Source organism: Plectropomus leopardus, chromosome 12 (assembly GCF_008729295.1).
Source record: "Plectropomus leopardus isolate mb chromosome 12, YSFRI_Pleo_2.0, whole genome shotgun sequence".
Classification (NCBI taxonomy): domain Eukaryota; kingdom Metazoa; phylum Chordata; class Actinopteri; order Perciformes; family Serranidae; genus Plectropomus; species Plectropomus leopardus.
The window spans coordinates 31,724,011-31,748,479 of record NC_056474.1 but is presented as its reverse complement, the minus strand read 5'-3'; the positions used below and the strand labels follow the sequence as shown (position 1 = coordinate 31,748,479).

The 24,469-nt window shown below is 39.5% G+C and overlaps 1 protein-coding gene across 1 annotated transcript; it reads right to left on the bottom strand.

Moving 5' to 3' along the window:
• Nucleotides 1-936: 936 nt before the first annotated feature.
• On the bottom strand, nucleotides 937-23,266 carry xkr4 (XK related 4). Its single transcript, XM_042498203.1, has 4 exons — nucleotides 22,572-23,266; nucleotides 5,722-5,921; nucleotides 3,644-3,998; nucleotides 937-1,783 (listed from the first exon to the last, which is right to left on the bottom strand). The coding sequence occupies exons 1-4, from the start codon at nucleotides 23,264-23,266 to the stop codon at nucleotides 1,183-1,185; spliced, it is 1,851 nt and encodes a 616-aa protein (XP_042354137.1). The 3' UTR covers nucleotides 937-1,182.
• Between the last annotated feature and the right edge of the window lie 1,203 nt (nucleotides 23,267-24,469).

The window sequence follows — 24,469 nt, the reverse complement described above, 5'->3', positions numbered from 1 at the left end:
TTTCTTCTCCATCGTCGATTCATTTCCGTTTCCTGCATCATCCTCTCCCGTGGTCTCCTTTTCATTGCTGTCAGGAGCATTTCTTCTCCATGTTCACCTTCACAGACAAGCAAAGATCTGTATCACTGCACAGCCAGGTTGATGTGGCTGGACTGCAAATAGTTGAGTTGAGCTGCCAGGAAGATTTTTCTTGGCATCGTGGGAGTTTGACTTATCCGCATGGGAGAAAGATGGTGAGCTTGTGTCTGTCCAGCTTTCACCCCTTCCTTCTCGCTCGCTAAACCTTCCTTCCTGCCAGGTTTGGTTGACTTTATCCAAACTAAACACAATGACTGAGTATAGATGCTACTTTGACCACTGTCTTCATGTAGTTCACTTTCTGTCTGACCTTCCTCCACTGCAGACCGTGATAATCCGAGAGGAATTGTCTAGGCCAGAGAAGAACTTTTTGGACTTCCCAGCCATCTCTAAGGTGTTCCAACTCCTCAGAATCCAGAGGATATTTCCAAGGAAGCTTTTTGGCACTAAGAGAACAGGAGCAATGAGTGGTATCATGTGGATGTTGGTGAAAGTAGTGGTGGTGGCTGATATGGGGTCTATTCGTCAGAACTTTTAAACAGTGGGTCACCAACACATTAAGACAGATATGACAGTTTCTATTGATGGTGAATAAGGGATTCTTCCCTTTCCTTATCACATTGGAGGAAGGAGTCTGTGCAACTCAGGTGTCATTTAGGCTAAAGTGGAATATCTGATGACTTAAAACTTGTCTGAATGGACATGGACATATGCTTCTTTTATCCTTCAGTTCTCCAACCTTACCCAAACTGTGCATTAGTACGGTCTAAGCAGAGTATCAAAGCACTCTGCTGATTTGCATTGAGTTTGTACCAGATGGGATTTCCCTGATGAGAAGTAAAACTAACAGCAACAATCCAAACAAGAACCCAAACACATCCGGTGACATCACTTGTGCCAAATTGCTCCTTCAATCACTACCAACAGGGCTGAACGCTGCTGGGTGGATGCTGATGCTTGAGGGACAGGAAAAGAACAAGGGAAACAACAGATGGAAAATGTTGGTAGAAACAAATTCTTATTGCCACAGTCCCTGTTAGTGTTTATGTGATAGCAGGATAATCCTCTGATGGCTGCTCCCCTCTACAGGTTCTGAGGGTGGAACTATAACGTGGTCTCATATTCCAACCTCTCTTGCACCAGAGCATCATCTTTGTACTGCAGCCGTGGGGGAGTCAGCGAGCAGTCTATGGCCAGGATTGCCTTGCGTATACTGCGGTCGAGGACATGGCGCTCCCAGGCTGGGTAGCGGTTCCTACAAAGGTCGATCTTGATGACAGTCTCCTCGAGGCGCGGAGCACGAGACGATGGTGTGGATGGCACTGTGGGTCGGACCTGAAAAACTGGCATGCAGCCATCCCGCTCAGAATACTTTCCCATGTCACGCTCCAGGGTTGTGGTGGCACCGCGGTTGGAACGTAACGAGTTGGTGGCACCTTCAGATGGTAGTGTGGAGAACTGAGCAGTGGCATCCAGGTCGAGACCCTGGCCACTTGGCGAGCGCCCGAAGCGTGGCCCATTGGGATGGAAAAAGGCATAGTACATAAGCATGAAAACCACACCGGTGAGGAAACTGCTAAAGATGACACAGAGTGCTGGCACTGCAAAGGCGTCAGTGGTGTGAGGAGACCGGTAGAGGTACCACAGTGCACTGAGAGCAGCGTTCTCCACCAAAATCACCAGGTAATAGATGAAAAGTCGACACCTGCACAAAGACATGAAACAAAAGAAATCAGATAGAATGACACTATGTCAGTGAGCAAAGTAGTAAATCATGAAGCATGTCAACAGGATTAGCAGGATGGGTAAACATGTGGTTGCAAGTGCTTCTTTTGTATTTTGACAGTGAGCTGTGAGGATGGTAACACCAATACGTTCTTTTCCCAAGTCTTTACGTGTTGCTGCTTTGCAGTTTGTCACATTTCCACTTTGCAGTGGAATTCCGTGTCTACAAATTACGTTTTACGTATCCTCCTGGGTCTGCTGTTTTCGTACCGGTATGGCGCTACTGTGATAACAAATGCACGTGGTTATATTAAGACAACAACATGGCAACCAATGGCATGACGTCAACAAACGCACATGCTGCCACAGATTGTTAGGATTAGGCAAGGCCATGCATGATTACATGTTCGCATGAAGTCTAGGGTTGTTGGACCCACCCATCCAATAGGCACCCTCACTCTCCTTACATTAGGTTGTTACTGGATTCGTTTCAACCTGACGCTATCCTGCAGTGTATTATATAGAAACAGCAGGTGAACACCAGAAAGGGTTCTGTCTGGCTGTGTTTTCTCCTGACACCTCTAGTGGCATTTCATACATATGCAAAAGGTGACTTTTGGCGTCTCAATCTTAAGAATGAGAACAACTGAATACTCTGTATCTCCATGCCTCCACTTCAGTGGTTAAACCCAGTGCATCAGTGCTTTATGCTTTGTCACAAACAGCAAATTTCATACTCACCATTGTTCTCTGTATCACACAGTTGGGTGGATGTCTTTACAGTGAAAAAGAAATAACCATCTCATGTTGTTCATTCAAAAAGTTCAAATGTTAAAGCTTCAGAATGACCGCACATCTCTTCTCCCATTTAAAGTGGGAGTGACTACAGTTTACAATCCAGTTCCTAGGTAGGTCTATCACACAATTAATTGACTAAAATGTCTGCCGCCGTGTATTTTATGTTGTTGGAGCTGGACCGTTCATTAAATACCATTCTACTGAAATACATATTTATATACTGTTTGATTATTGATTGCTACACACTCTTGGAGCAGCAAAACCCCAGACACAGTGAAAGTATTCATTGCACTGGGTATAAAAGTCTACAGCAACTGCTCCTCTCGTCCATCAATCTGATCAGCTCTGATCAGATTGACAGATCAATTATCCACCCAGCATCTTAAACTCATCGCATCTTAGGGGCCATTTACATGGCAACAGTTCTTGCATGAAACATTAAAAATTTGTTGCAGTTTGGCCTTTCTTTCGCATGACAACAGCGTTATGGGAGCCCGAAAATGCAAACTTTTGCAACCAGGTTTCAGAGTGTAATCTTTTGAAAATGCACCCCCTTCTATCGCCCTGAAAACTGGCAATGCATGGATCCTGTGAGAACGGTAACGTTATGGCCTCGTTTCATGCATGCACTTCATGTTCTTTTTCAGTTACACAAAGATCATTTTCATAATGTCATCACATGAATGCATTTTTTTGTAGGGCTGTTCTGGTCTAAATGTGGTCTTAAACTCTTAAACTCATCTCAAACAGCTGTTGAGGGAAAAAAAAGAACTCATGAAGTTCCACCTGATCTTGTGTTCATGGACCCGAAAAAACGAAAAAAAAAATTTAGAGAGGTAAAAAAAAAAAAATTATAAAATGATGAATTAATTATTAAAGGGACACACAGAAGATTAGAAAGAACCATGCAGCTGATAGAACATCATGTGACTAATCTTCAAAATGAAGCAATAACAGAATAATAAAGTCCTTCAACTGATTTAAAGATTTATCCATTTTTCTTCAGGTCTACATCACACTGATTGGAGTTGAGCGTCCTCACCTTGTCCGTCCCTCCTTGACGTTGAACCAGGAGAAGATGTAGATGATGCCTACCACCATGTCAAAGACAATCTCCTCCCACTTGCTGATGCAGAAGTCTGTCTCACAGTGGACAATCCAGAAGGTCATGATGCACCAGTGCAGGACAATGAAGATGCCAAAGTAGAGTTGGAACACAGAGGCGAACAGGGCGAAGGTGATGACCCTCGCTGCGATGGTGAAGAAGTGCCAGCAGAACTGGATGATGACAGCCAGGTAGCTGATGGGCTTTTTGTCATCGCGAGACTCTCGCAGGGCCTTCTGGTAGGAGGCCAGGGCCCAGGCCAGAGAGACGAGGGAGGCTGCTGCTGTCATACCTGCAACAGACAGAGACACAGGGACCCAGTGGGTTTAATTTGAATGCTACATCATGGAGACAGTAAAGAAACACATATATTTTGGCAAATATACTTGCCATCAGAAACAAAGGCAGATGAGATGATGAATACAGGTTTCATCTTGGCGTCTATTACACAGACTACATCATTTTCTTTACTTAGATTGTAGGGCTCAAATAACAGAGTGCATATGTATGGTAGTGCACGTAAAATTACAGAAAATATGGTGTTGCAAGATTACATTTCCCGTGGCTCACAACTTCTCCACATTAATTTTCTAACCATCTTATAAAAATCAAAACAATAATGCTGCTGCATGAAAAGAGGACACTGATATCTCAGAGAAGTCATGTTAGATGTTCATGCAGTATTCAACGAATGTCTATTGTGCTTCTGTTTCTGAAAACACATTAGTTTTGCCTGCGTAGTTCCAATCTGGTGCATGTCTACAAACTGTATGATTGTATTGGATAAAAATAAATGAAAAGTGAGCTTGCTTGATTAACTAATATTGTGTTAATTATATGGTATATTTTGAAAGAGGAGCCCAGGGCCATTTGGAACAAGGTTATTTATGGCCCCCTGGGCCAGACTTTGGGCATGACTCTTTTACCATCTCATCCCATCTAAAAAAAACATCAATCAAGTGTCTCAGTGTCGTATGTCATTAAAAAAATGATAAGAATGTCATAGTAAAAATCTGAAACATGGGACAGTACAGTGTGTCATTCAAAAAAACATAAAAACGTCAAAGTACAGTATTGCCATTAAAAACTGATAAAAAGTTATAGTACAGTATGTTATTCAAAAAATAATATTAATGTCATGGTTGAGTATGCCGTTCAGAAAATCATAAAAACGTTAAAGTATAGTTTGTCATTAAATATTTTTTTTAGAGTGATAGTATTGTATGTCGTTCAAAAAAATCATTAAAACATCATTGTATAGTATTTCTTTCAAAAAATGATAAAGCGTCCTGTTTTAGAATTTCCTCCAAAAATTAATAAAAACGTCATAGTCTAGTCTGTTGTCCAAAAACTGATAAAAATGTCATAGTATAGTATGTCGTTCAAAAATGATAAAAACTCCATAGTGTAGTATGTCTTTCAAAAATCGTTGTAAACGTCAATATGGTATGTGGTTCAAAAACTGATAAAAATGTCATAGTAAAGTATGTCGTCTAAAAATGAATAAAAACATCATAGTATAGAATGTTGTTAAAAAATCAATAAAAACATCATAGTATAGTATGTGGTTCAAAAACTGATAAAAATGTCATAGTAAAGTATGTTGTCCAAAATTTGATAAAAATGTCATAATATTGTATGTCATTCAAAAATTGATGAAAATTTCATAGTATAGTAAATCGTCCAAAAATGGATGTAACTGTCATAGTATAGTTTGCCTTTCAAAAACAGATAAAAACAGTAGTGTGTTTAGTGTGTGTATACATATATATATATTTACATAGTATGTCAAAAAAACACAAAAACAGAAAACCACATAAAATCACAAATCTGAATAAGAGATATGAAAACTACACTGGAGAGGCTTCAGGGTGAGGGCTGGGGGTGAGGCCCTGACTTGTGATGGTTAAGGATGACAGTGAGATGTTAGCGAGTGCATTACATCAGTGACTGTCCTCACCAGGTCATAGACGTGTATGTATGTGTTTGTGTATGTGTGTGTGTGTGTGTGTTACCTTGCACAGCCTGGAGCTTGTGTGTCTGTATGATGATGCACAGCTGCAGCACTAGTTGTGGAGCGCTCTCCAGGAAGGTGGCTAGTAGATGCAGCATGCTCACGTCTGCAAACTCATAGACCATCCTCCAGTAGTACCGCCAGCGCTCTGTCTCCGCACTCTGACGACTTCGAACGCCAAGGTAGATGGTATGAAAATACCTGGAGAAAATGGAGGGAAAATATCAACAACACATAACAAAACATGAACATCAAGAGGGAAGACAGGCTCAACTCACTTCTAATCTCACCTTCTTTTCTTCTTGGAATACCCCAGTGAGAATAATCAAAAAGTTAACCAAATGTCTCTAAGTCTTCACCCTTTGAAACCGTGAACAACATCACTTTTCTTGTGCTGCTTTCAGACACTTTCCTTTTATTTCTTAATATTTAAACCTTCAACTCTGAACAAATTTGTGCAATTTCTCCTCTTTCTAAAAAACATGAGAAAAAGCCAACAAGCAACTTGCAAGGAAATGTTTCATAAATAAAGAGGATTTAGAAAATTATTTTTTTTAAAAGCTAGGGAAAAATATCTAGGGAAAAAGAAAAAACTATATTCACAATTATTATAATTACATTTTTAAAATTAGGTTATAGAAAAATATGTATTTATTGTACACTTACCAGGCCATTTTTAAAATCTTTTTTTTTCATTATTTTTCAGGTACATTTTCTGTTGTTTTGTTTGTTAAAGTGTGCTCAGTTGCACCTGTAATCACTCAAAAATCTTGCAGCAAGATAAGAAGTTAAATCACAGGAGAGCAGCAAAATAAATAAATGTATTTAAAAAAATAGAAAATACCAGCTGCTGCTAAGTTGCTCTTTAGTTCATCTCAACTCAACCTTATTTAACATAACCTTTTACTTATTTTTAGTTAACAGCTGGGGGAAACAGTGAGAGCAAATGCCAAACCATTGCACGAAAAAAAAAAAACTTCCTTCATGCTCATATCTCTTAAATTCTGATTTGCAGCTGGAACTCAACTTTAGTTTAGCTTTTTGTCTAGAACATATTTAAAAGTGGTAAAAGTAAATTTAGAGTGAAGACAAAAAAATCATTTTTCTTTGCAGGGACACAAAGACTTTTTTTTTTGTCAAAACAATATTTCCCCGCGCAGTTTCATTAAAGACAGCTGGATTGCAACATGGACTCTGCCTGAGCAGCACACATACTGCAGCTCCCGGCAAACCAACTCCAAGTGTATGTCTCCAGACCTCAGGCAAGAGCTCGTTTAATGAAGTGAATTCATTATTACTTTTCAGTCTGTCTGTGGCCTACATTTTTCTGTTACTCTCTCTGTCATTCATTTCCATTCTCTCTCTGCCACTATCTGTGAAATATCACCAACACATGGCAGTCATTTAGCAGCAGGCTAATAGGCCGTGAAATGAAGTTCCATTATCAATAAAGAATTTGAAAATTAAATCTGGGCTGAGGGCATTAAAGCTGCAGTGTCCACATGGACAGATGGACACATTTCTCACTGTGTGTGTATGTGCGCATGTGTGCATGTGTGTGTGTGTATGTTTAGTGCTGGTCTTCGTATTAAGTCTACAGATACAGATCAGACTTGTTAACCTGCCGCTCACAATAGATTCACACTGTATAACTGAAGGTGTCCCAGTTCTGACAGCCTCACTCACATCGACTGAAAAGAAAAGTCGGGTCCTTCAGTCCTTCAGCCTCCCAGCAAGGCCACCGCCAACAGCATCACTGCCAGTATTACCAGTGCAATGCTACTTTTCATGTACTGCACATATTCCTGCCAAAACTAGTGTTTGAGTTAGTAAATCTGGCTGTTCAGATCATTATCCAGTGGTCCATAGTGATTCGTTATATGTACTCTGTTACATGCACTCGAGTACATTTTTAAGCAAATGTTTTAAGTATAATTGTTTTGCAGAATGCTTTTTACTCTTACATAAGTACATTTGCTGTATATGCACTTCTACTCTGTTACATTGAGTAACACATTTCTCGCATACATAGCCAAAAATAATTTTATATGTAGCTGTAGTTGAACTGTAGTCCCCTTCGACAGACTACAGTTCAAGATCATGGCAGAAGATGACACAGAAGAGTTCAATGCACATCCAGCCCGTTCTCCTTCCGAAGTCATCAAATATCGCCGCTATTGCAGTGATTTTGGCGTAAGATCCCAATGCCAAAAGTCACTTTTTTGTGGCTGTATGATAGCCTGCTAATGTCGGTTGAGAACACTGCCAGATGCAACCTCATGTGCACATGATATGCCGCTTGCTAGATTGAAATGCTGCTGGTAATTACGTAAAAGGAGCACAAGGACACCTATGGGGCGGGTGGAAGAGGCAGAGGATTGGTCCAACAAACACCGGACTTTCATGCAGGAGTCCGGTATTCACTTCACATCTGAATGTGATGGGTTTTTTCTGCACCTTACCATGTGCCCCCTTCCCCTAATCCTTACCATCAGTGCCCGCATGTATGTTAGTTAATGTTGCAGTGTTTGTTGCAATGTGCTTTTGTTACCTAAATATAACCACATGCAACGTAATCCCACCAGGTACTTGTGTTGCTGATACTAACATTTGTTGAAATCACATTAGTGGCATCCTTGAACGTCAACAGCAGACGCAAAGTGTAATATTTAGAGCTAGAAGTCCACTACGAAACGTAACATAAATAAAAACATAAATGTTAGCATTTGATGCACCATACCAGATTACATTTTAGAGCTAATTCACATCTGTAGTGCCTTGGCAGGTCAGAACAAGTACACAGCACAATGACATGATAGTACATGATTTATAGCTTTTACAGAAAAAGCAGATTGCCAAAAACCAGTGCAATGAAATGGTATGTTAAAGTCCCATACAGAGGATAATCTACAGGATCTGATAGAACTTACTGAGCGAGTATACACAAAGTCATTTAGTCAATTGCCAGTAGAGCAGAGCTGTGTACATGGCTATGCAGCAGACGATTATGCCTTTTATGTGTGTGGGGATTTTATTTGGTGTGTCACATTCAATGTCATGGACAAGCTGGAAAATAGGTGAGCAATCATGGAGCACTAAGGTCTAAAATTACTACAGCTGAGGCCAGATCCACACCATCATACTCACAAGCATTTTTATCACTGTTTCAGAATTAACTCTGTCTATATTAACACGCCTGAAAACACATATAATATGACCATCCTGACCACAGGAAATAACAGTGTAAACAGGGAGTAGATCTTCTTTGTGGTTGGATGCGACTACAGAGATGGTGAAAAGTAAGACCAGAGATTTCTTTGCTTGTACTGACGATAAGGTGGAACTGTTACTGACAGTAAAGTCAACCAGCCTCAGGAGTGTTTCTTTGTCCTAACTTTTAGGACTCAGTGTAACATGATTCTGAGATTTACTCTCATCTGCTATTAACCACATCAGTGCTGAATTAATCAAAACGTTTTAAAGCATACTCAGCCCTGTGTGGACCACGCTATCATTTAGTGGAAAATAATAATCCTTCACATCCCAGTCACGCTGTACTTAAATACCTACAGAAATTGAAAATGCATTCAGAGTTTAGAGCACCATTCCACAGACTGATAAAGTGACCCATTAAATGGGTTTAAAATATGAATAACCGGCTGGATGAGCTCCATGCAGGTTATATATATATATATATATATATATGATATGTATATGTATATGTGTGTATATATATATATATATTATGTGTGTGTGTGTGTGTGTGTGTGTGTGTGTGTGTGTTTTATGTGTGCATCTATGTATGTGTATGTATAGATTTGCACAGTTTTGCTCTTTTATTTCATGTAAAGCACACTTAAATTTTCGATGATATAATTTCTTTCTTTCCTAGTCATAAAGCTATGGTTTCAAGGTTAAAAGGAACTCCTATAGTGCATTATAGGTATATATACACAGGATATAAATAGCCATGGACATCAAAAAACTGGACACACTCCCAAATACATGGTGCAAACACACACAAGCACACTTACACAGTGCTTAAACCCAGCAGCAATGTTGGTGTGTTCAGTTTCACATGAAAAGTGGAAATGTCTGCCTCATTTAACAAACACACTCTACCTGTGGTTACTGTGTGCAGCACTCAGTGTGCAGCACTCTGAATAACAGCAACACAGCAGCAGGAAAACTCTTTACAGCCATGTGTGCAGTCAGTGTGTGGGTACATGTGTTTACATCTTAGCATGCATGGTTGACACACAATGAGGTAGGTGTGCATCAGTGTGCATCTGCTTGCCTTTGAATGTGCATTTGTGTTTCAGTGTGTGTTATGTGTGTGTGTATGCGCGTGTGTGTGTGTGTGTGTGAGAGTGTGTGTCTGCAAACAGGAAGTGAAATCCAGCAGTGTGCCGGTCAAACGTGTGCAGACTGCGGCTGTAAAGGCTGCAGCACTGGAAGTTGGCCTGTTGTGTAACAGCAGAGATTCATGGGAAAGCTTTCTAAAAAACAACCGGAGAGGAAGAGAAGAAGAAGGAGAGAAGAGCGAGAAGAGGAAGGAGGAGGAGCAGAGTGTCCTGTAATGATATAAAAACAAGAATGTGCATGCATTAATTCTGATACCAGACTGTGAAAAATATATTTTTTCCTTATTAGAACCATAGCAGAGACAGTGATTGCTATTTTTTTATTTTACTGAAATGAGCGCTCATATGTGCAGGATCTGAAAACGTCTTACTTTGGTACTTTCTAGTAGGGGATCGATAGATTATCGGCCTGACTGATTATCGGGGCTGATATTTGGCATCTTGCCAATTATCTGTATTGACATTTTATTTTAATGATCACCAATGAAATTAATTAATTAGAAAGTCCAAAGGAAGTGCCAGCATGGGAGGAACTTTTACTTTATAAAACCTCAGGGAGCTATTTTGAATTATTCATTTTTTATTTAAATTTTCATATGACTTTATAATAAAAGTTGCAGGTAACTTGCTGTATATGATATTGGACATTTCATTTGCTAAAGGCATTTAAACAACATTTTGTGTTGGAGTTTGTTTTATTCCAAACTCTAAATATTGACAGAAATGTTAATTTTTATTGTCAATGCATATCGGTTGCAAATATCTTTTATTGGTCTGATTAAGTACTAGCAATCAGTATTGGTATCAGTCCTGAAAAAACAATATTTGTCGACCCCTACTCTCTAGTATGATGTGTATAAAAAAAGAAGCAATGTCTGACAGCAATATCAGCCCATTCTCACTCCGAAATTGTCAAATATGTCTGCTCTGTCAATGCTTTCAGCATACATCAGGACGGTGCTGCATCATCGCACTATGTGCATTTTGTTGACATCACAGTTACAGCATTCTGGAGTGTAAAAACAGCTGATGCAAAATGACACCTAAAACATCATAAGTAGACGCAGAAGGTCACTGACAGAGCGGCACCATGTGACGAGTTGGGATGAGAACTTGTTGGCAACATCTAAATACTGAAAGTAAAGCAGTAAAGCAGAACTTTATCTGCAAGAAACCTTTGACTCGGCCTAAGAACAGGAGAACACCTCTAAATGAATCAACAGGGACCAGCAGGAGTATCCCAGTGAGACTCTTACAACATCCTGCTAGTGTCACAAGCAGCCAGACTGACTACAAACAAGCAGCAAGGCTGAGAAATGAAGCCAATGCACAGGTGCCAAAGACTGCAGTTCCTCTAATGTCCACTTGAGGCTGACTCCAAAGCAGAGTCAATCCTCATAAACCCCCATGTTAATGCCAAACTTTACAGCATAAATAAACTTTGTTTATAGATGTTTACAGCCTGATACAAAAACAGTTCTGGTCTCTATAGCTAATTTCAACATTCATGACAACAAGCAAACAGATGCGTCCAGCATCCAGAGCAACATTATCATTAATCTGCAGTCCAGTATTCTCTGCCCCTTCAGCTTTTGTTTGGCCTGAACCAAGTACTGAGACAATTATGTCACTTTACTTTTTTTATTTTATTAATTTTGTTTAACCTTTGTTTAAGCTTTTTCAAGAGTGTCCTGGCCAAGATAGGCAGCAACAAAAGTTACAGATGGACAACACAAAAAAAAATACAAAATCAATATATGCCACTCCAAAACAACAAAATAAAACACAAAATAAAGTTACCACAAGGAAGAGTAACAAGTATGTTAATATACGCTATAAGTAAACCATAACAACAAGACAGTTGAGCTAAGAAAACACCCTGACATCAGCATGTAGAAGATGACATACAAAAGTCCTGCAGCAGAGCTCTGAAACCCTTTCGGCAGAAGAGTCCACATATAGTATATGGAGCTACATACACAAAGACTTTTACCAAACTCTGTGCAAACCCTAGGTATAGACATTAGAAACAAGCATGAACAGAGAGCATAGCAATATTCATTTTTTTGCTTTTTGTGGACACATTGAAATGTTGAAAGTAGGTCAAGAACAGCTGTGTAAATAAGAGAAAATAGCAGCTAAATGCTCCACTCTGTTTACCAGCGAGTCTTCAACTGTGTCTGTCTGCTGGTTGCTGAGCAGGTAGTGCACAGTTCCAGTGACTGGTCTAGATTTTTTTTTACTAAAAATGGCTGCCTACTGGGGGTTGATAAGAGCACTGAGACATAACAAAATATTGAAGCTGGAAAACCAAACAATGATCTGAAAGAGGCTCAACAGTTCTGTGCAGCTGCAGAGTTTGCTGGAAAATCTGATATTATAAGTACAAGTAACTTTTCGCATAGCACCCAGTCACTTGACTCAAACACTTTCAGTCATCTGAAGCCCCTTTCCAGCTGCACAAAAAAAACCCCGCGGACATCTGGCTTTTGTACTTAACCCTTTGAAACCTGAATAAATTGGCCTGACTTCTTCAAAAACATGGGAGGAAGGTTATGAGCAACAAAAAAAGAAATGACCCAAAAATTTAAAAGAATTTATTAAGAAGTACTAGAAATTTACTGGAAAATTAGTGAAAAAATAATAATAAAAATAATAAAAAATAAATATATATAATATATATGATATAAACATAATAATATTAAAGAGCTTAAAAATGCCAATGAATTGAGACATAATTTTAAATAGGGAATAATGATAATTATAAATATATTTTTCCCCAAGACATTTTCCACTAGATTTTATTAAAATCATTTTTCCAAATCTACTAATGTCTTGCAATTTATAGAACATTTCCAACCAAGTTGCTTGTTGGCCTTTTCCCATGTTTTTGAAAGAAATTGCACCAATTAGTTCAGAGTTCAGGAGTTTGCATACTAAAAAAAAATAAATAATAAAGAAGCATCTGAAAGGAGCACAAGAAAAGTGATATTGCTTCAGGTTTCAAATTGGGTTAATGGGAAAGGTTACAATCGCCATTCACTTGTGGGTCCAATCGGCTTCAATGGAAATGCAACACTAATTTTAACACCTTTGCCGGAAAAATGCAATGATGTGCATTCCACAAAATACCATCTGTCATCAGTGTAAAACATTGATCAAATTAAGTATGCACAGAATTTGAAAGAGAGACTGAATATGTAAGATATATATAAAGCAAGTAACCAGTGTAACATTTTCACAGGCCTCCATGCTGCTTTTCTCTGTTTACAAACCTGTTTTCTGGCATGTCAGTGATGTCAAACTTGACACAACAGCAAAAATAACAGAAGGCCATACATGTCTGCTGCAGAGCCATGTACGCAGCTCTGCTCTACTGGCAATAGGAAGTAATAATCGCCTATTTTTAGCTGGTTATTCTGTCTTTAAAAATCCTGCATACAGTCGCTAATTTTGGCGGAAAAGGGGTATTAGTTGAAATGAGGAACTGCTGTATCTGCATACTGTTGCCCAAACAGAAAAAATAGTATTAATTAACGCTGCTACCTTGTTTCATTGCATCTACATTGTGTGATATGCATGGCTGTAGATCTGTTTGAACTGACTTTGTTTGTTTTATCAAATAAAACAAGTGAGACCGAACAAGCTTATTAACATAAGCAGAGGACAGTCACTAAATCTAGTGGTTTGTACGTTCGCAAAATACCAAACAGAAAAGAAGGATTTATTCATTCATTACCATCAGTTGCAAGAGTCACTGTACAACAATTAATAGTGTCTTTAATTTGTGATTATAGAGTCAGAGTAGAGTCTGCATAGAGCAGGCAGAATGAGGCTGATTACTGCTCCACTCTGACATCTCTGTGAGGAGAATCCATCAGGGACTGACTGGATCCAGACTGAAGCGCTGCAGGTCCATTAAAAGCTCATTACGATGCTGCATGTCAACTAATGAAAAGGATGATGAGCACGTTCAATATAATGGTTGGAATGTATTGATTGGCACATTGTTTTATTATGTGGCGAGACTGTGCAACAGTCCACTACTGTTTATCTTCATATTATCATTTTGACGTATTGATTGCTGTAATTTTATTATGTGTTGATTTGTTCTGTACACAGGTCATCTGTTGCATATCTATCTGCCCTGGAAGAGGGATCCCTCATCAGTTGCTATTCTTGAGGTTTCTACCATTTTAAGGGTTTTTAGAGTTTTTCCATATCCACTGTGAGGGTCCAAAGACATAGGGATGTCTAATGCTGAGGTTAACAAAATTTAATGTTAACCTGCCAAAAATGGGCTATAAACTGCTTTCTCATTGCCAGTAGAGCAGAGATGTGTGTGGGGCTCTGCAACAGACAAGTATGCCTTTTTATGTGTGGGGGTTCTTTTTATGTGTCGCATTCAATGTCATGGACAAGCTGAAAAACAGGTGCGCAAATATGAAGCACAAAGATCTATGACTGAGGCCAGATCCACACAGTTCATCTTCATTTTAAAATGGCATTTCAAAACAAAAACCCTACAAAATCAAAATCTCCACACACACAATCACTGTTTCAGGGCTAACTCCGTCTATACTAACATGCCTGAAAACACATATAACATGACCGTTCACTTACACAGGGCATGCGCCTAACAGCAGGCAGGTTTCCATTACAGGTTTGTGCAAAACTTAGGCAATATTTCAAAGGTGTTTTGTTTAATCAAAATGTCAGTCATCGGGGTTTCATCAGAACAATAATGTCTTATTGCAATTAAAATCTAAAACTTTTGCCTTATTATGTCAAATTTATTAAGTAAGCATTATTCCAACAAAAATCATTTTACCATCTTGCATATCTGATGACTTTGTCAGTTTGATGTTTGTTTTGTTGTTTTCGGCTGTACAGTTGTTGTTCAGACTGAATAATAACTGTGAAACCATGACAGTGGCTCTGGGGCCTGCTGATAAGAAGCTTCTGTTATTTCTGACATTCTGCATGCTCATACATAGCCTGGCATCGCTAGACCAATTGACAAATATGAATTAAAACATGAGCTTGCAGATTCGTCTGGTTCCCAGGCTAACCACACATTACTTGATAATGATAATAAAAGTGAGCTGCAGAACTGAGTAAACAAATAAGACACAGTCAGCTCCTCACTGTTTAGAGGATAAATTGTGATGAAAAATTCACTCAGCAATGAAAACATGCTGAAAAGATGAAGATAGAAGATGAAGATAGAAACTAAAGCCTGTAACAATTATCCTATGATTATCAACCAGCTCTAATGTTGCATTCATGTGCAGTTGGAAGGTTGTAGTTTCCAAGCTAGGAAGTTATTCTTCCGACTTCGCTGTGTTCATGTGCTTTGAGGTCATGAAGTGGGAATAACATGGAGGTTACAAAGAAGATGAGCTGTATTTGATGCCAAGAACATTTAAACAAGAGGCTATTAGCTAATAGTTTCCACTTTATTTATATTTTTATATTTTATTTTGTTTTTTTTATATATATTATATTTTATTATATTATATTTTCATCTATAATATAGTCAAACTACATGGAAAGCAATTGACATTAATACCATATTACAATTTACATGTGATCAAAAACTGATATTTAATAAGTTAATAATAATAAGAGTTTCTTATCATTGACCAGCCATTGACTATTGTCGCCATGTTTATGCATTTATGCCGTCAAGTCAGCGGCTCGTGTTATAAAATAATGTTGTTATCAGTGTTAGTATATTCACCTGGCATGCTTTACAGATTATAGTTTGCTTGCCTGCTACAGGTAATAGATGCAACTACTAAAAGTAAATGATAGCTACTAGGAACAAGTGAAAAAATATTTTTTAGGCTTCCACGCAAATGTCACAACTCGGCAACTCAGGTATCATCGAAATTTCCCAATATTCCACTTGTAATTTGGACTTTGGAGGGCCGTTATTGCACTTGTACCTCGTATACGGTAAATTTGATTTTTCCAGGGAGCATGTGAAGGCAGCATGTGTCCTAGCAGTGTGTGCACATAAACGGCACTCCACTGACTGAGCGATTCATCTGCACACAGACACAGAGCTGGCTGAAAATTTATATATGCTATGATTGGCCAATCTGAGTTGCAGGGGTGGGACAAAGCAAAGCGTCAATTTAACCTATGTGTGTCCATTGGATGTGGCTGTGTCTTGTTTGGCTCTGTGGTATCTCAGTCTTTGCTCTGCTATCTTTACATTTTGGGATTATTCTCGCTGAAGCAGCTCGCCTCTTAATTAAAGTCTAAAATACACTGAAATCATCAATTAATTTGATGATGATTTAATGATTTTATGTGTCACTAAACTTGTCTTTATGGACATAAAACAAATCCAATTCTTCTTTTTGTTACTCCACCCTCGCAGTCTATGAAGTAGCGACAGCTTTGCCTCGACCACAAACACTATTTAGGAAATACATACTAAAGATGATACAGTGTGCTGCGTGCAGTCATTTCAATAAGTGCTGCATAGCCTTTTTCTTATGACGAGCAATTTTTATTTTCTCATATTCAAATTAAACAAATATACTATGGTTTTCAGAATACATTGTAGTACATACAGCATCCAAAAAACCACAAAAAAAACCCACAAAAAAAAAAACAACCCCCCCATATACTAATTACCATAAAGCACGTAAAGGCAGCATGTGTCCTAGCAGTGTGTGCACATAAACGGCACTCCACTGACTGAGCGATTCATCTGCACACAGACACAGAGCTGGCTGAAAATTTATATATGCTATGATTGGCCAATCTGAGTTGCAGGGGTGGGACAAAGCAAAGCGTCAATTTAACCTATGTGTGTCCATTGGATGTGGCTGTGTCTTGTTTGGCTCTGTGGTATCTCAGTCTTTGCTCTGCTATCTTTACATTTTGGGATTATTCTCGCTGAAGCAGCTCGCCTCTTAATTAAAGTCTAAAATACACTGAAATCATCAATTAATTTGATGATGATTTAATGATTTTATGTGTCACTAAACTTGTCTTTATGGACATAAAACAAATCCAATTCTTCTTTTTGTTACTCCACCCTCGCAGTCTATGAAGTAGCGACAGCTTTGCCTCGACCACAAACACTATTTAGGAAATACATACTAAAGATGATACAGTGTGCTGCGTGCAGTCATTTCAATAAGTGCTGCATAGCCTTTTTCTTATGACGAGCAATTTTTATTTTCTCATATTCAAATTAAACAAATATACTATGGTTTTCAGAATACATTGTAGTACATACAGCAACCAAAAAACCACAAAAAAAACCCACAAAAAAAAAAACAACCCACCCATAAACTAAGAAGGGTCAGCCTTCTACCATATGACTCAAGGGATCAATTACATTAAATGCTCCCAAAAATCAAATGTTAAAATAAAAAAAGAAATAGATAAATAAATAAAATATAAGATAAAGATAGAATAAATAAATTAAGAAAGAAAAAAATATTTATAATGGTAATAATAATAACTAACTACACAAACTATGTGTCTTGATAAAAGAGACTTAACCTGATTTCACTTCACTGACATGCAGCATAGCACGGCTACCACGGCAACCCACGGAGAAGCTCAGATTACAACACAAAGGCAGTGTGACATCACTCTCTGCACAGGACACTGTGACTCCACCAAGTCTTTACACAGCAGCTAGTGGTTTGCTGCTACATTAACCCTTTGAGACCTGGATCAACAGGTGCTACTGTTGTGAAAGAGTGCGGGTACTAGACTGGTCTGCCTGCCGTCCAGACCTGTCGCATTATGAAACGCAAAATACAACAACGGAGACCCCGGACTGTTGAGCAACTGAAGTCGTACATCAAGCAAGAATAGGAAAGAATTCCACCTACAAAGCTTCAACACTTAGTGTCCTCAGTTCCTAAACGCTTATTGAGTGTTGTTAAAAGGAAAGGTGATGTAACACAGTGGTAAACATGCCCCCTGTCCCAGCTTTTTTATAATGTGTTACAGGCATCAAATTTAAAATGAGTGAATATTTGCAAAAAACAATAAAGTTTATCAGTTTGAGCATTAAATATCTTGTCTTTGAGGTGTATTCAATAGAATATAGGTTGAAAAGGATTCGCATATCATTGTATTCTGTTTTTATTTACATTTTACACAACATCCCAACTTCATTGGAACTGGAATTTGTACTTAAACCTGTGAACCCTGAACAAATTGGGGGCAATTTCTTTAAAAAAAACATGGGGGGAAAAGGCAATGAGCAACTTGGCCAGAAATGTTTCACAAATGTCAAAAAATGAGCAGATTTAGAAAATTATTATTGAAAAGATAGGGGGAAATGTTTAGGGAAAAAGAAAAAAAGCTAGGGAAAAACTATAGTGTTAAAGATTGATCTTACTTTGTGAGCACCCTTTCCAGGTCCTTTCCTTTTTGATATTGTTGTTTTTGTTTTTATGTTTGTTTTTTACATTATTATTCATTTTTTTGTCTGTTTTTTTTCAGATAATTTTATTTTATTTTAATTTAAACCTCTTCAAAGTTTGTTTCTTGTCTGACCAACAAAATATTTAGTGAACAGTGATAAAATAACAGTGATAAAAAAGCAGCAAAGGAGGCATACGACCAGTTTAAATGATTAATCATTGGAAATAATTTCCTGCCAGCTGACTGACGGATTGATTCAGCAGCACTATTCAGTCTGTACACTGGCCAGCTGTTTGTTATGTCTCTGATAACAGTAACGTAGGTTACTAATTTAGGTTAGTAGCAAACTCTAACTGAGCGTCTAACGTATACAAAATATCACAAACATTATTGCTCAAACCGTCTTGAAAAGTTAAAGGTAAACAAATCTTGAGCCTCAAATTCACTGTGTGTCACAATCTCACATTTCTGTCTCTGTTTGAAGATTTCTTTCACAAAAATCACCACTGATGGACAACACAGCTTTAAACTAATCAACAAACAAACAAACAAACAAATAAAAGAAACGTTCTGTAATAAACTGACCTGAGCAGGATCACAGACACTGAGAAGGCAAAAAGCAGAATCTGAATCTGTTAATCCCGGTTCCTGGTCACAGCGCTGCTGCACAGGGGCATGTCTAGGGAGTGGCCTGGGGTGGCACAGGCCACCCTGAAATCTGATTGGGCACCCTAGGTGCCACCCTATTATGATTGGCTATCTGCCCAGCCAGTCTGAACTGTTTGACCAGTAAACTGAATTCCATCCTGAGATGCAGTAATGTGCCAAAGTCAAGTCTACTACTACTTTTACAATTAAACTGATAAAACTGTTAAAAATTCACTCAGACAGGCTCATTTATATTAATGTTTTGGAACTTAAATGTATGCTGTTTACTTTTGGAGAAGACATTTCTTTGCTGAAGTGTGGAAGCTTTATTTTCCATTTCTGTGCTGTCACTGTTGTGTTGTGATTGTTCGGTCTCTTTATCTTTTAAACAAAACTACAAACAGGAATGTAAGACACTGCAATGTTACTAATTAAAGTAGGTGTGAGTATTGGAGACAAAATGGGTAAACTGCTAACACGTGTGTCTGCAGCAGCGGGCCACCTCTGCGAAAAAAAAAAAAAAAGTCTGGACGCGCCACTGCTGCTACAGTCTAACCCCAGCATGAATTAGTCCAAAAAAAGAACAGACAACACTTCAGGAACTATACACAGTAGTACACACTGTACTGAACATGCCACAAGACCCACTATACTGTAAGTGTACAGCCTGGAACAGGTCCAGCACACAGTAACACTTTGGTTGTATCAGGGGGCTACAACTGAGCTCATGTTATCTGATTTTGGGGGATATGGAGGTTTTGGCAATCCACTGCTGTGTGTTACTTGGAATATTTTATATTAAAAGCAAGAAATGTAGACATATTAGAAGTCAATATGTTATCAATATGTTGATAAAAAGTCACCTGAGGGCTTCTGGCAACAATCTCAGAATATGCTGCTGTCCTTTGTCATCTTTGATTGTAAATTACACCTCTTTTGGTTTTGGAAAAAAAAAACATTTTAATATAACGGCTTAGACTCAGGATTGTGAGATTATTTTGTGTGATGGACATTTTTTGAGTTGACAGAGGGTAGTTTTACACACATCACGTAGGTGCAAGGCTATCAAAAAACAGCTGACATGAGGAAAAAGGTGACGCCTGCACACTTACCCCATGCCAAGGAAGTTTATTTAAGACATTTAAATCCTGCTGGGATCACCAACAGGCTGACAAGCTCTGCGGTGGCAGGTGTGGTTATCCATCTGAACCACTCAGGGGGGTTTTTTTTTAAAACGATTCACAATCAACGATTTAAAAAAAATTACTTAGAAAATACACAGAAAAACTACACAGGGAGAGAAAATCTGTGATATCAAGGTCATAGCACAAAACATCAAACATTTCTCACTTGATAAAAAAAAAAAACCATTATATCTAGAGTTATTTAATATCAAAATTCATTTTTGTTATATTAAATAATTTAGATGCTGATGGTTTTTAATATAAATAAATGAAAAAGTTGATTAAACTGGTGTGGCATGGAGTAAAGCATTCCTTTTATCCTCATGGACATTTTCTTATATTTATGTTAAAGATGAGAAAATAATCTGTAGAGTTAAGATTTTAATATCTGTTAGTTGCAGCCCTTTTTTACCCTCAGGAGTTCTGAACAACACATAATTAAATTAGTATGTCTGCACAGTGATTTCAGTAGTTAAATGTCTTTATTATATATATATATATATATATATATATATATATATATATATATATATATATATATATATATATATATATATATATATATATATGTATATATTGTCTAGTTAATACTGAGACTACAAGCGATGTGGGCTATAAAAGGAAAAAAATGATTTTGTACGTCTTTTTTTACCATTGTGTCTTGACTGTGATTGAGCCTCCTTTGACTACAATAGTGAGGTTTATTGATAATTGCCATTTTTTAAGAAATGTTCAGAGGAGCTGTTGCACGTTAGCTAGCTGAGGAATCGTGCTTGGTGCAATAACTCCACCAATGACTCCAAGTTTCTAAGAGCAGGTGTCTGACTGATGGACATTACCAAAAAGCTGACCATCCTGCACTTTCACATGGATAGTGGGGTATTTGATTTTGTTGTTGTTTTTTAATTTATGTAGGTGTATTAGGTGTATTATGTAAGTGGACACTTTCTGCATTGATCTCAGTTGTGTGGCATTTTTGTTGGCATGTAGCATTTTTTACAAAGTAGACTGAGCTACTTTTCAGAAGTGGCTTTAGTTAATCAAGCAAGAGTCATCACAAGAGTAGCTTCACTGTAGTTCAACTTCCACTGTGAAGTAATTCAGACAGTAATTTTTAATTCAGAGACAAATGCAGATGAATGTATATGTGTATATATGAAATTATCGCCATCTCAACCAGCTAGGGCGTTAGATTCTACTTACAAATTAAGATCCAATCCAATATCTTATAAATTCAGGGAACCGTTTCTTAATAAGTAATTTTTCTTTGCTACACTTTGCTAATAAATAGTCTACCATTTGTTTTTGTTTGTTTGTTATTTGTTTTGTATTTGTTTTACATCACTATATACATTTCTAGCACTTTAGCATGTTTCTCAGATTTTAGGACATCTCAAGGATTTTAGAATGTTTCTAGGATTTCAGGACATTTTGACTGTTTTAGGACATTTCAAGGGTTTTAGGACACTAAGGGATTAGCTAAGACCTCTGTTGGGTAATGTGGGAGATCCTTTACTGGCACTATATATTGAGAATTTACTAAGAGTACAAAGATGATTCCCAATGTAAATCACTTATTTTTTTTGTTTTGAATTAGAAAACAATTGGGGGGGGGGGCACCCGGGACCCTGTCTTGGGCCACATTTGGCTGTAAGATGAGTACCACTGCTGTGCAGCATGTGCGGCCAATATCAATGGTAGTTTGCATGCAGGCATCAATTTTGATTCTTCCCAAACTGCCTGCTGCATGACATTTGGTTTCTGCATAGCTATAGTAAAAGACTGAGGGCTCACTGTGGTCACCATGTGTATCCTCAGTTTAGGGTCATTCAAATTCAGGACTCCACCCAGAAGCTATTCAGGAACTTCTCTGCCATTGTACCTAAAGAGAAAGAATCTCCAGCATCAGCAGAGTCTCTGCCTGACACCAGCAGGTGTGAGTGACAGCAGGGCCAACTCCCTGCCTTTCTGATCAAAGATGGAAAGAAGCATCCTATTTAGCTTGTGCATCTTCCATGGCACTGAGCCTCGCACAGTATCGTGTGTTGGCCCTGCAGAGAGGAGCATGCTAAAGATGGCAGCTGGTAGCCTCACTGTAAGAGCTGGCAGCACTCAGAGACCACCATGGTGCCAACTCCTGTCAGAGCAGCTCTCATTCATTCATCTATTCCACACATATAAACAAACACACACACTTACACACACACACACACACACCATCACTGTTAGCAAGGCCTCCGTCCTACCTCCAGATCTGGCCCAGCTGCAGGATGTGGATGAGGGACTGGCCGAACCACACGCAGAAGGAGTAGTAGGCCGAGCGCTTCCTGCTCCTGCTGCCCACCGCAGTGCTCGCCGTGCTGTTGGTGGTGGTGTTCTTGCTGGCGGTCGACGCCTGTCTCTGCGGCGTGGCCGGGTGGTGCTGAGCGGTAACGTCTCCGTGCGAGGCCGAGCCGCTCAGCAGCTTGTTCCCGTCCATGTGGGAGCAATCGGCGGCGGATTCCGCTCCGTCCTCGGTGCTGAAGTCGTGCACGAACCATCTGAAGCTGAAGAGCTGCACGGAGAAGGATCCCAGCACCACGAAGAAGAGCGTCAGGCCGAACCACCAGTAGTCGCGGCGGAGGTAGTAGTCAACCGACAGCCACACGTCGGTGCCCACATCGGCCAGATACACGGCCACCGCGGCCACGATCCACAGGCAGTCCCACACCGTGTACCTCTGCTGCTCCCTGCCCAGCCGAAGGCACGTCGAGTTGGAGCCTCCGCCGCCGCAGCAACGCGACTCCCCGTTGACGAAGTCCCCGTCCCCGGTGCCCGCAGAGTCGGGCTGGGCGCCCGGGTGGAGCCCCTGCACCGAGCCGGAGTGCTCCGAGTTCTGCAGGGGGGTGAAGGCCACGTCGCTCTTCTTCATCTTCAGGACCCCGTCCGATTTAGCCGCCATTATTGGAAGCTTGTAATATTACTCTATTATTTTTACTCCCTTCCTCCCCTCCTCTTCTCCTCTGCCCCTGCCTCTCTCCGTCGACACCCTTCTGTGTGTCTCTCCTCCTCCTCTCCTACTCCTCCTCCTCCTCCTCCTCCTCCTCTCTGGGCAGGACTAGCTCCCCTACACTGCCGCCTGCTCATAATACACAATAAAGGCGGAAAAGAGGAGTGAGCCGGTGCTTATTCCGATCTTTGGGTCCATATCACGTCTTTATCGGACTCGGTTTGATGATGCGCTCACATCCATCCGCTCTGCTTTGTTTCCTCCACCTGCAGACACTTCACGGTTTGTGCTTGTGCGGTTTCTCTGTCTTTGTCCTCGAGGAGTCCTGATGCTGAGGCTGATGTTGGGGATGAGATCGAGATGGAGACAGTAGCCAAAGAAAAGGAGGAAGCCTGCATCCATCTGCCTCTTCTGTGGCACAGACTAAAAACTATGACATCATCCTCTCTCTCTCTCTCTCTCTCTCTCTCTCTCTCTCTCTCTCTCTCTCTCTCTCTCTCTCTCTCTCACACACACACACACACACACACACACACTGTCCCTCTCTGACTGTCTCTGTCTCTCGGCTGTTTGCTCACCGTTTGAGCTATGTTACAGCACAAAGTAAAGACTGCTCTCGTCAAAATCTCCCATTGAGGTGGACAAACACATGTGCCTGTCGGTGCAGCTGTCAGCATTCAGCCTGTCATGTGAAGCAGGATAAACAGAAACCTGCTCTGAAGCAGCGTCAGTCCTTCAGAGTGCAGCCTGTTTCAGAACCATGGACAGCTCCTGTTTCTCTGCAGCTGCACGATCTTGAACTTCACACTCGCACAGTTTGTATCAGACATTCACAGAAATCATGTGATACTGTGCAGCACAACAGACCACCTCACATTCGAAACCTTCCCCCAAACTGTTGCCATAGAGTTTGATGAATACTGTTGTCTAAAATAGCACCCTGTATGCAGTGCACTCAGGTAAAACAAAAAAAAATGTTTTGGGAAGGAGAGCCTATCCAGGACATACGCAATCTACAAAAAAACTCCAGACCCAAAGCTTGTAGCATGTAAAAATGAACAGGTCGTTCAGCTTCTCATTTTAACCCTTTGAAACCTAAGCAAACTGTTTCGAATTCTATCAGGAACATAGGGGGAAGACAACAAGCTACTTCGC

What these genes read in the sequence shown, in the direction of transcription:
- xkr4 (XM_042498203.1), bottom strand. Translation starts at nt 23,266, where the DNA reads ATGGCGGCTAAATCGGACGGGGTCCTGAAGATGAAGAAGAGCGACGTG. An exon ending in CAGCTGGGCCAGATCTGGAG is followed by an intron (nt 5,922 to 22,571) that starts GTAGGACGGAGG and finishes CATTTTCTCCAG; the next exon opens with GTATTTTCATACCATCTACC. An exon ending in GTCAAGGAGGGACGGACAAG is followed by an intron (nt 1,784 to 3,643) that starts GTGAGGACGCTC and finishes GTCTTTGTGCAG; the next exon opens with GTGTCGACTTTTCATCTATT.